A 13,273-nucleotide genomic window follows, 5' to 3' on the forward strand; every position below is an offset into this window, starting at 1 on the left:
CTGTAAGTGTTTTGGCTTCAACATATTGTGCAATATAAAGAAAAGGTAAATATTCTAAATTAGATAATGGACCACAAAAGCAGATTAGCACTCCATAAACTGAAGAATAAAGCCTCCTATACTCCAACATCACATACACTACATATCCTTTTTCCCCTTTTATTGTTGGAAAAATAGATGGTAAAGCTTTTACCATCCACTGTACAAGGCAACAACCTAGATATGTATTCTTCACATTTCATGTCAACTCACTAGAAAATTTCTGAAGAAACTACAAGTAATGTAGCAAATGATAAAATTGATCACTAGAGGTAGAAATTGAGTTCAAAATTGGAAACAAAATAAACTAAACTCATTAAGCTACTAACTAGTGCTTCCATTGGAGACTCTCTCGTAAAATAAGATGTACCCGTGGTCTGTATTGCTGGAATACTCTTGAGCTGACCCAAAAAATGTTTGAACTGCTGACTCATCAATCATCTCAACATTCTCATCATCAAAGAACAACCAGTGGTTGTGACTCTTCACAAGGCTGACGTAGTGTCCGTGGTTTGGTCCACTCCCAACATGGACTACCACAGCGAATAAGGAATACTCAGCATCTGCATCCTCAACTGTATTGCTCAGCTTCAGCTCAAGTGGGAAGACAACGCGGTATGAGAGCTTCTTATACCTACCAAGCTGTTCAATGTACTTAAATCGCTTCAAATGGATAACTAGGATGTGAGGGGGCTTTTTAATCTTCATCCTCTTCTGAGCTTCCTGCAAGCTAAGTTCTCAAAAAATAATGAATTAGTTAATTTGCTAGAGAGAAAACAGCAAAGAGACGAATCATGTTAGTTTGCTGCAGCTACGTCAAAGAGGCATATGCCTTAAAGGAGTGTTCTTTGTAATTATCCAACAAGAAAGCAAAAAACACATTATACCTGCAACACTTGTCACAGAAGAATTTATCCTCTGCATTCAAAGTCTCTGTGGAACTAAAGTTCTTCAGGCAGCTAGTTATTGAACTGTTCTGTTCAATGTCGAGGCTCAAATCAAGAAATGTCTCATCTCTTGCAGTTACAGTCTCACAACGCAAGCACTTCGTTTCATTTGTGAGTATACCCTGGAAGTAAATACCGTTAAGATCAATTAAAGAGTCTAGAAAGTACTGGTTTCAATTGAAAAGTGTAGAGAGTACTGGTTTCAATTATAGAGGGTAGAGAGTACTGGTTTAACAGAGACATCTCAAGACCAGATAAAATACTCTTTAACTTTCTTTTTCGTACTGTCAAAGAAATGTTAAAAAACCGTAGTTCTACTTCTGAACTCTTCTTTCTTTTTCCTTCCTTTCTTTTAATTTTGACAAGAGACGTCAGACACCAGAAGCAGTACAAGGATGCAATATCAGGCACTTATTCTGACTTACCAAGTTCGTGGAGAATCTACAATAGAAGCACATCGATCCCTGAAAAATCAATCAACTATGCCTTGATTGCCGAATAGTTGGGTCGACCATAAGAATCCTTCAATTCCATTTTATTCGGCTTATTTCATTCCAATACTAAATAATTGTCATTTAAATAAATTAGAAAATTCTTTAAAACTAGAAGTTCTCTAAATCTCCTCCTTTTTTTTTAAAAAAAAAAGCAGCTCTCGAGAGACCTAACATAAATGTAATAACAACTAAACACCATCAACAACCACTATGCCCAAGTCTGAAACAAGTTGGGATCTCCATTTAAACTCATCTCTGGCCAATATTATATACAATAAAAATAAAAGTAAGAAGTACCAGCAGTTCTCTCATTTCCTAGTGGTATACAAATCTCTGATATAAGTAGAAGATACCTAGAAAATTTTAAGCTAACTAACGTGATTCAAACATATGTCCAATTAATTGGTATCGTCTATATAGAGCTTTCTCTTCGATTGTGTTCTATCTATCGCTAAGTCTACATTGATTCCAACAGATTGTAGGGCATTAGAGACAACTTCATTCTTCAATAGTACCATTTTCAAAAAAAAAAAAAAGACTACTTCATTCTATGAAATTTTAGATCTACCTTGTTCCTTTTCAAAACCTACTTCTCACCATAATTCTACTCCTATAAACCATTGTATCTAATGTTCGATATAGGACATGAACAAACCATTTCAATAGACCTTCTCTTATTTTATCCTCAATATGAGCTACTTGCACCTTTTGGTGCTATGTGATCATTTTAGATATTGTCTAATTTTATGACTGTACATTTATCTTATTATTAACATCTCTATGACACCCATCTTGTGAACGTGTTGGACTTTAGCAGCTCAATATTAACTCCTTCCATATAACATCGTTGGTCTTATAATTGTTCTGAAGAATTTAACTTTGACTATGGTAGGTAGAGTCTACATAACACCCTGATAACACTTCTTCATTTCATCCATTCAATTATCATTGAATGCGTAACATCTCCATCTATCATTCCATTCTCCAGTCTCACTCCAATCTCCAGGTGAGTGTAGGTATCTGAATTGATTGCATTTTGGTACCTCAATGTCACCTAATCTCACCTCAACTTCACTTTTCTTATGCTAACATATTTTGCAATACATCTATTCAATCTACTTCTACTTACCGTAAGCCTCACTCTCTAGAGTACTTCTCCATAGTCCAAGCTTATGGTTAACACCTCATTGGTTTCTTCAGTTAGTACAATAGTGTCAGCAAATTGCCTATACCCCAGGGACCTCATCTTATATTGTGTAGACCTAATTAGTTGATATGGCCTGTAGGAATCTTTTGCTTCCGTTGTTTCTAACTTATCTAAGTCCTCGTTAGTTTTTTATCTGTAAGGGGAAAATATGAGGACTTAACTAAGGTAAGAAACAATGGAAGCAAAGATTTTAGATCTTTTATCATGACTTCCTATGATTTTAAATCTACTTCCTTGCTTTCATATCTTCAATCATCCGCATCTATGGACTGGTGCATAAAAAATCTAAGCAGACCTAATGCCATATTATCCTCCACCTGTGCTACTCGCTCCCTATGTCAGAAGTGGTAATTTTGAATCTTGCTCAATCTTACATACATATGAATTTCTAGGACATTCATTTTGTGGATGCATCAGGTCTTAGAGGTCAAATATTAACACCTAGAAGACGTTGCTGGTCTTCACGATTTTCCATTGAATGTGCTTATCATTGTTGTTATGTATCTTCCTATCACAGAGCATTGCCGTAGCATTCTCCCATTTCAACCATCATATACATAGTTAGCCTGCAAGGTATCTTCACATCTGATTACATTCTAGCAGCACTCCAATTTGGCAATCCTATTTTTTGTTCTGTGTTATATTGTATTTATATGTCAATTTTCAGCGAAAATATCTGAATTGTTTGGAGTTGAGAACACAATATCGTCTCACTTTGCTTCCATTCTTCTTATCGAGGCTAAACTTACCATGCATATGTTGTTACTTGATAATAGACCCTTCACTTTAGAGTTCACATCTAGCTTTTGATAGACTCCTCCATTAATTTTGAAATCTAACATAGTATTATTTACAAGTAGCATGCACCATTTCAAGTATGAGTCCAAAGCAGATCCCTAGTGCACACTGGCAGTTCATTATTATCACTCAAAATATACTTTACTTCCTGATTGTAGCCAGAAACTGAACAATGTACATGGCAAGACTGAATGTAAGACCCAATTCCAAAGTGTTGAGCACCAGACAACCCAATTTAAACAGTCCTGGCAGATAAACCTAAAAAAGAAAAAGGAGAAAGAGGAATACAGTTGCTGACATTTCAGGTGATGTATAACCAGAAATGATGGCATAAGCTGATAACTGCCAAGACTAGCAAGCTTTACCTGGAAATTTTTGTGCACCCATGTAACCAGGGGCTCTTTTTTAACACCATTAGCTTGAACACTGGTTGGTCCATTTGCAATTTTTTCTGTTGGGGAAGAAGTTTCTTGATCACTTTTAGCTGCACTGGCTTCTTTCTCCAGTATGTCAACCAGTTCGTTCAGTAAATAGTTTAAAAATTCGTGTGCGTCCTAACAAAGAAGGATATCAATAAACATGAGTGGCGGGAGAGTACATCAGACTATCAGAGCATATAAGCACCAAACACATAAAGGGAAATGAAGAGTAACTGATGAATAAAAGTCAAAAGCATCATATGACGACAGTTAATTTAGCTATCAATTATTTGGAAATGTGAGTCTCTCTCTCTCTCTCCCTCCCTCTGGATCAGGTAGAATGCAAGTCTTCAATTTCTGGGACAAATTTCTTAGAACAAGTTTTAGATAAAGCTGGATCTGATGACCACATGCATGCCCTCTACATAGAGAAACAATGTAAAGCAAGTAGAATATATAACACTTTTAAATGAGCTTAACCTCCTAGTCACTAAATTAACATGAAAACAAATGTTTGCAGACTAGCACGACAATAATTAATGTTTAGTCTGGACCAACACAAAGGCAGAGAAGGATATCTTCAAAGATAACAAAGAGAAGTCCCTTAGGCAGGACAATCAACTCCAAGCAGGGATTTTTTCACTTGATCTGATCATTTGACTGGCCTAGGAACAAAATTTCCAGTTCAACACAATTACATTTCTCAATGACACTTGCCCAAGAAAAATACTACCAAATGCAGCATGAAAAAAAAGAAAAAAGAAAAAAAAGAAAAAAAGAAAAAAGAGGCAAATATAGGAAGCAACTCATTAGTTTTTAGGATTTCTAGCAATCTCACATTATATCAGTCTAGTAACACCAAAAGGGAGTAAAGCACACAATTCAGTAAATGCAAGTAAAAGGAGGGAGAGGGGTTTTTAACACCTGTACAGACAAACTTAGGGGCTATCTACCCCATATTTATAGGATAAAGGAATATTAGTTTCAAACTAGCATTTCTTAAAAGAAGTGACTATAGGAAACCTGATGCATATAACTGCGGAAAATCTCATTCTGCTTCTTCAATCTCTGTACGAAGCGCTTGGGAGCAATGACACCAGTTTTCTTCTTTTGTGAGCTTATCTACAAAATCACAAGAATAAGCCCATTAGTTCGATGATGAAGTATAATATTGATCATGGGCTCATAAAATGCAAAAAAATACAATTTCTGACAATGTTCTTTCAAATATCTGTAAATAAAGGAGGGGGATACTATTGATTCAAACTAATAATGCGCAACCTTTTAAAGAGAACAACAGATGGTAGGAAATAAATCATCTTATATGCTTAGCTAATTACAGCTTTTTCCAAGTCATAAAATATGGTCTCAAATTTATACGTGAGACAGTGAAAGCCGATGTATTACTTGAACTTCTTATTTTCTAACAATATACTCCCTCCGTCCTAGTTTATGCAGCACTTTCCTCTTCCTGAGAGTCAATTTGAATAATCTTTGAAGGAAAATTGAATAAGATCAATTCAATATTTTAAAATTAAAATTTATATATTTAAAAATTACATGGAAAGTACTATAAGTTGCAATTCTCATGTCAATATGATGAAAAAAGTACATTTTAAAATGTCGGTCAAACTTTACGCAGTTTGAATCTCGAAAACGAAGAGTGCCACATGAATTGGGACAGATGAAGTATTATTTTTCATTACTGAAGTTGATCGAAAGTTCAGTTTAAAGATCCCAAAAGATTAGCAGAACAAACATTTATGTCCCCAAATTGTCAATTGCCAACATTTAACCGGATTGGACTAAACATGTCGCTTATTTGGAGCCTAAGCTTAGAAAAATCGTGAATGCATTCACTCTTTCTACGGAAACAAAAATAACTAAGAGAATAAACTAATATTTAATAATTGAACAATCTATTCAATGACAAGAACATGACATAGATTCAAGACAAACTCTCAGCCAATGCATACTAAAGACAAGAAACTAAGAAATAAATTACTAATGGAGAGCAACATGCCTGCTGGACAGGCCATTAACAAGCACAAGAATTACTTTATGCACATCCTCTAGGAACTCATCTTCTATTTTATTTTCAGCCTTACAGAACAAGAAACAACAACAAATTCCTAGTCTCCTCTACAAATAAAATAAAACTGCCTTAAGCCAATTGATGATTCTTTTCGAGTCAAACTGAAAACACAGAACGACAAAACCCAAAAGGGTCAGATCAGGGAAGTGGTTTTTAAAACTGAGCTCACAGGTCAAAAACACAAACAGATAGTCATAACTATAAAACCAAAATCTGCATATCATCTAAATTTTTCAAATAAAGTGTGACTGGGAAACAAAATTTCAGAAAGATCACATCCACATTCATACCCTGTAAACAACTACCCTAGCCCCATCCAGGAGCTGGCAATTGGGGCTTCCCACTCTGAAGAACATTCCCTTTTCCCTTTGTGCGAGTGAGAAGTATAAAAAACAAAGAAAGAAACCTAAGAAGAACATCTCAACAAGATTCTGGTTATCTGATCCACATAATGAGCCACAAAGAGAAAAAAAACAACATTTTAGTTTTATTAAACCTGAACATGCTGATTATGCATTTAAAATGAAATTCTATCGAAAACACATAGAAATGTAATCTCCTAACTAACCTTTAAAAAGAAAAAAATAAAAAAGAAGAAGAAATTCTTCACTGACGGTGAATGTTTTGTACATGTAAATTCTAATGAACAGTTGATAACAAATTCTCTAAATAGAGAGAATGGACATTAATCCAAAGATCTATCCTGACAGCTCCGAGATAGCTGTTACATGCAGATATGGACATCATAACTGTGGGTTCTTATTAGCAGCTTAACACATGATTACTTGTGCATCATAATTAAAGGATCAAGGGAAAACAATTAGGAAAAGATAATTTCAACAATAGCCACGTAATACCTGCACAAACAGGTCAGCAAGGCATGTCAAGAGATTTTCATCTGCGTCAGCAAGATTTTTGTTATTTGAATAATAATCCAGTAGCTGTTCTCGAAATGGAACACAGAAATATAGAGCCTGTTGAATAAAACAAGAACAATATTATGCTATCAACTTCAGGATCATACATAATATAACACGTATACGACAATGTTATCAACATGGGGTTCATATATAATATTACATGTATACAAGCAGGGTGAGATCAACAGTCTCTTTTTGGTTAATTCAGCAAGCAGACAGTACATCATAGGGCTAACAATAATTAGTTTCTACATTTCACACAAAACCAATTGTTGCAATGCATTTAAACCTGCTATTTGCCATTTTCAACACTCCGAAAACTCAACCGAAACCAATCTTTTGAATTTTTCCTGGATTTTGCTTCAACCTGTATGCAAATTGCAAATAGGGTGCTGGTGGTTGAACTTTATCATATCTAAATTACTGAATTGTCTAACCACCTCATCTGAAAACTTAACCATCAAAAAGGCACACTTTTACTTAGTTATGCCTTTATGTTTCTAAAAGAGGTGGTCATAAAGTTCATAAGGTATTAGAGTAGGTAGAGGCCCAAAGTAAATGCCTTACATCCAGCCCTTCATTAAACAAATTCGCCTGCTTGGCACACTAGAAAGAATTTCGTCTGCACGCAAGGAGGCATGTTGAAGGCATAAATCACTAAATAAAATGTGCCCTCTAGCAATTTTAGCTTTAAAATGAGCTGATGACAACTCAGTAATAGAGAAAAGACTATTTTCACCTTATCTTGTTTGACATTTAACAGATGCAGGATAGAAAAAGGTAAGACTTGATAAAGGATTAATAATGTGCAAAGATAAGTAATGTAAGATTAAATGAGAAGAAAGGAGTTCAATACATATGAGAGAGGATCATATCTTATGAAATTCATCCGAATTCACATTGCTTAGTCCACCCTTATGACCTACCTTCACCGTGTTCAACTTCAAAAACATCTCAAACTTCCTCTATGTAATTTTTTGGGAAAAGGGTCTGAAATATATTCTAACTTTGACCAAAATTGTTGTTACGATACCAAACTTTATGAAGGACCTTTTACCCCCTGCACTATGTTTTAAAGGTATATATGTGCCCACATGGACACATTACTATTTAAAATGATGCAATATTTATGATGTCCACGTAGATACATATATACCTTTAAAATACACTATTAAATAGTACAGGGGGTAAACGGTCCTTTCCAAAGTTTGGTATTGTAACAACAATTTTGGCCAAAGTTGGAGTATTTTTCAGACCCTTTTCCCTAATTTTTTTGATAAGTCTTCCAGTACATAATTTTCATCAACTTAAATTTTGATTTAAGTTTCTCTCTCCATAACACTCACCACTTTGAGACTCTCCTACTATTTATGAAGACCACAAATGTACCCAACAAGCAAAAGATTTAACATGATTTCTCAAGGTCTCTACTCTCCTATGTAGTCATACAACACATATGTTCATCTTAGAGACCTCTCTAATTTTCAATCACTGGTCCCATTCCACTCAATCAATTGCTTCATCTCACTCACACCATAAATCCATCTCACTCCTTTTCACCTATTATTATTCTTCTTGTTTCTTCCTTCATAGTTCATTGAGACCGTTAATATCTTCAATTTTAAGTTATTCCCCCCTTCAATTTTGGTTATCAAACAATCATTGTGTTCTCATCCCTAAATCCCCTTTACTTACATTCATTTTCAATCCCAGTGAGTGAAAATTTGTTTCTATCCCATGGCCTGTAAAAGAAATATCCAGAAACTCACAAAGATAGCACATTTATCAATGACACAAAACAGGGTTGTCTTCATATGTTTTTTCACAATTTCACCAATCAACTCAAAGTTATCTTCCTTCTTTGTAGTGTCCAGTGGTGCAATTATTCTACTTGTGTATTACTGCTCTAGCTTTGCTCATCATCTTAGATTTATCTCACCCGCTATGTACTGTACCACAAATTGGAAGCAGCCTTCAAATAATCTTGAGGATCCCAATCATTCACTGATAGGGGAATATTGATCTTTCGAAGACAATACAGCTGTCTTATGCTTTTTCTCTCCTTTGTTCTTTTCCCCTTGGATTTTGTTTCTTCTCGTCTCCGTCGCAATAAATAGCTTTAGCCTTTTTCTTGTCTTCTTTATAGTGTTTTTGTCTCCTATCTTAAGATTTGACTCTGCAGGTTGAAACTCTTTGGTACAGACAGCTTTCAATTTGCTAACTTGTATTCCTAGTTCCGCAAATAGTGATGGAGCTTATGGGTACTGTCCAAGGTGAACAATCATTTCCATTGTCATGATGAGGCATCTTCTAAATCCAAGGATGTAGTATTACGGTTAACTATGTTGAATGAACCATGAGAGACAAACAGTTCAAATCCCAACAGAGGCAAAAGACGTAGGGTGATCCTTTCCGATCTGTTTAAGCCTGGATAGACAAAGCAATCTGGTATTGTCCTAGTGAGTGGCAGCACGTACCAAGTCAATTAGTCTAGGTGTAGACAAGCTGGCCCAGACACAATCTTTATTAAAAAGAATGGTGTGCAATCTTTGAACTTTTGGCCAAAAACATTCCTCAACTATTCTCAAACTTAACTACATCCATGTACTATCAGGTGAACATAAAACGTAACAAGTTATATTTATCTGTCAAACTCAGTTAAAAACAAACATAATGGAGGATGGATTTCTTCTCTGCAAGTGTTGGGGCATGAATGTTCTTTTTATACTGGGATTTGATTTTATAGGAAGAAAGAGGGGTCAGACTGATGGAAAATTGGTGGATAGGTGTAGACGAGCATTTTGACACAGAGAATAAATATTGGAGTCCTTAAAGTCATGACTATGCACTAGCTGCCGATGGAGTACAATATGAGCGGTGACAACATCAGGGATCACACTAGCTGATTGGTCTACTCTATACTGATCTATTCTTGAGCTTTTGAAATTGAGCTTGAGTGAACCTCCTTACTTTTCCTGTCCTGACTTTCGCTTTAGCTGAATAATACAATTCATCTATTCTCTATAGTCTACATAACGATCATGTTGTGTTGCACAAAAACATTGCAACCAAATCGTACTCAATCTCTTTGACTGGCGGTTGAATCATATCAAACCATTGTTGTGCAAATAACCAAAAGCACTTTGTGCTGGATGTTAAAGACGATTGTGTGTGTGTGGGGGGGGGGGGGGGGGAGGGGGACTAAGGAGATGGGATAGGGGAATTTTTGGGGAAGTACCTTTTTTGGTTAAAGTCGTTAGTTTATGCCAAGAAAACTTAGGAGGGACAGATCTTGTAAAATTTTTGGATAGCTTAAGGATGATTTTTGTTCAATGTGGTAGTACACATATGAATTTTAAGTTTGAGGTATAGTTAAGGGATGTTTTGGCCACAAACTCTACCATATTTTCACTTCTCTCTTATACATTCCACCAATGTTGCTTGCTCCATTGGACTTGATATCACCAGCTTCAACATTAGTCAAAACAAACTCCATCTCTATCTTGACCGAGGCTCGTACCATGCTAGGAAGGAACTTTTCATTGATTATTCCTATTCCTAAATCTTTTTGCTTCCCTTAGATGATAAGAACTTGTTTTCATCTGCTTCTGTTTAACTATAGACATTTTCGCATAGTACTTCCCTTTTAAACCTAAAAAGATGTATGCTTGGTAAACCTCTAGCTACATGAACTTGGACAGAGAATTTTGTAATTTCCCTTTTAAGAGATGCATTTATGTTATGCACTTTTCCCATTATTCTATTTTAAGAGAAACCTAGCTATGACGCACCCACTGACCCAAGGATGTGGCCTAGTGGTCGATGAAGTGGTTGAGAAAAAACACTAGATGATTCTTTCCATTTGTCCTAGACTTGATTGATAGAGTTACCAGATACCTGTTGCTGGTGGTGGAGGTGGCAGGTATCCCATGGAATTAGTCAAGGTGCGCGAAAGCTTGCCTGGACACCACAGTCATAAAAAACAAAGAGAGCAACCTAGCTATGACTTTAAACAAACAAAGTGATGAGTCCACTCTCAGATATGTTGGTTCTAATGTATGAGATAATTGGGTTAATTTCCTGAAAATTGAAATAGGACTGAAACAAAGCTTTAAAAGATGCCAACTTGCTGCTTCCAACAGGTTTCACTTGGTCTTTCCAAAATATCATACTCCTTTTTCTTCAGTAACTTTTTGCCATCACCAGCCAAAGCAAAATGCAATCCAGTACAGAACTATGTACATAACAATTGCCACTATACCACCTAGCAGAAACCATAATATATCTCAATCCCAAACTAGTTAGGCATGCCTAAATGAAACCACATCTGTTCTATCAATCAATCAATCAGTACCTACAGCACAACCACAAAAAATCCCCCAAAAAGGTCATTTCCCCCATAATTCTAAATAACACAAATTGGTAAAGTTCCAATAATCTAAGCAAACAACGTGAAAATGATGCAAATCAAAATGAATGAAAAAGAAAAATACCTGAAGAACGCTGTTACAATAGCAAGTATTGCCGAAATTCTCGAGGCCAAAGTAACGTTCTCCTTCAGGAAACTGGTCACCCAGAGCTTTCTCGAGTTTGGAACCTGCTGCACCCATCTCAGTTCATTCCTAAATCTCCTTCTACAACGTCAAATTTGATAAAATGGCAATTAGGGTTTCTTCGACTTCTCTCAGCAGCGATTTACAAACACTGATGAAAAAACTGAATCAGAAGAGGTGGAAAATGAGGGCTTTTTTTTTTCCTGATGGAGAAGAATGATGAAGAAACAAATTAAATAAATAATAATAATAATAAAAATAAATTATTTATTTATGTTATATTGAAATGAAATGAAAAGGATAAAAATTAAAATTATGGTCCACTATTTGATGCCAAGCTGTAAATATGGTTTTCAATTAATCCCATTTATGGACAAGAAGATGTGATTCATGAAGTATACCATACTTTTTAGAAAAAAATAATTGTGGTCTTCGGACCACTTTTCGCATAGAAAAGATTATCTACACTTTTTTTGGATGGTTGTTACATATTGTTTTATAATGTATTCTATTATATCGTACTATATTATTTTAATGAATACAGTGATTAGATTTCATCGTTACATAATGTCATACGTCAACAATTTGAATGATAAACTTATAAGAAAGTACGGTAAATGGTAGAGCTACTATGAAAATGTGGATGAAAGATAAAACAAAATTATTAAATAATAAGTAAAGAAAAAATGATTAGAAAATATTTAAGTAACAACATAATCATAACAAATCGATCGCTACACAAAATAAGACTTTTCGTTATTACCTAACAATGGATTGAAACGATATCATACAATAAAATTTAAGTAACAATAAAAAAACATTTAAGCTAACAACATAATATAATATAGCGGGTAACAATCATCCAAACAAGATGCTAATATTTTTGTTTCTATTGAAATTTGAACTGAAAACCTTATGATTCTCAACTCACTTTATTAACTAGATAATACCCTTAAGTGCATTACCATTAATATTTTTCTGTTTGTATTACCACCATGCATTAGAAAATATGATTGCTTACAATGGACATTGATATAGAAGGCCCAAATTACATAATTATTTTTCACTTTTATATGCTTTGATATTTCAATACTTTGTTTAGAGTTCTACGAATAAAGTTTCTCATGTCACCTTGCCTTGTTTATAGTATTTTACTAGTAAAAAGTCATTCTACTTGTAAGAAAAGAAAAAGTAGGTGCATTCAATAATATTTTGAGACGGCAAGTTCGTTCATGTGTTGTAAATATCAATAGTATTCAACAAGAATTGATGATGGAAGCTCATAATTTTAACTATTTCGTGGGTGGAGAGGCGATTTACCAACATAATTAAGCATATAATAGGCCCATAATTGACGCAACTCTTGGAGATCATTTGGTATTTTTGTTGGTGGGATAGAGATAAAGAATTTTAGAATATTCTATGAATTTGTTTGATAGACTTGACATTTCACATTTTCTTTAACACACTCTTTAAACTATCATGGCCACTGGCACAGCTGGACTGCGTTGGCCACTAGGAAGCCTCCATCAAAGAAACTATTAAGGTAATAACTATGATCACAACTCTTTAACTACTGTAACCACACCCGTATTTTTGTATGCATCGACTCTTCAACTAGTACCTATCACGTCTTAACCCTCGCCCTACAAACAGTGGCGGAGCCAGAAATTTCGCCAATGGTGTTCAACCATTAAAGAGTCGATAAATTTTTTTTAGCATAGTGGGTACACAAAACTTTTTTTTTTTACCGATCAGTAACCTGCACAAAAATTTATGTGTTTTTTTGTTTAAAAAGAGA

The 13,273-nt window shown here is 35.0% G+C and overlaps 1 protein-coding gene across 2 annotated transcripts; it reads right to left on the minus strand.

The window, feature by feature from the left end:
- Positions 1-100: 100 nt before the first annotated feature.
- Positions 101-11,691, minus strand: LOC125829496 (ubiquitin carboxyl-terminal hydrolase 3). 2 transcript variants are annotated; one of them, XM_049508710.1, is made up of 7 exons: positions 11,413-11,691; positions 6,857-6,973; positions 4,928-5,026; positions 3,851-4,039; positions 3,657-3,743; positions 927-1,108; positions 101-769 (listed from the first exon to the last, which is right to left on the minus strand). In XM_049508710.1, the coding sequence occupies exons 1-7, from the start codon at positions 11,527-11,529 to the stop codon at positions 364-366; spliced, it is 1,197 nt and encodes a 398-aa protein (XP_049364667.1). In that variant the 5' UTR covers positions 11,530-11,691; the 3' UTR covers positions 101-363. The 2 variants fall into 2 exon arrangements, with proteins under 2 accessions (XP_049364667.1, XP_049364668.1); XM_049508711.1 differs by lacking the exon at positions 3,657-3,743.
- Positions 11,692-13,273: the final 1,582 nt, after the last annotated feature.

Source organism: Solanum verrucosum, unplaced genomic scaffold, assembly GCF_900185275.1.
Source record: "Solanum verrucosum unplaced genomic scaffold, falcon-dt-bn FXZP01000031.1, whole genome shotgun sequence".
NCBI classification, from domain to species: domain Eukaryota; kingdom Viridiplantae; phylum Streptophyta; class Magnoliopsida; order Solanales; family Solanaceae; genus Solanum; species Solanum verrucosum.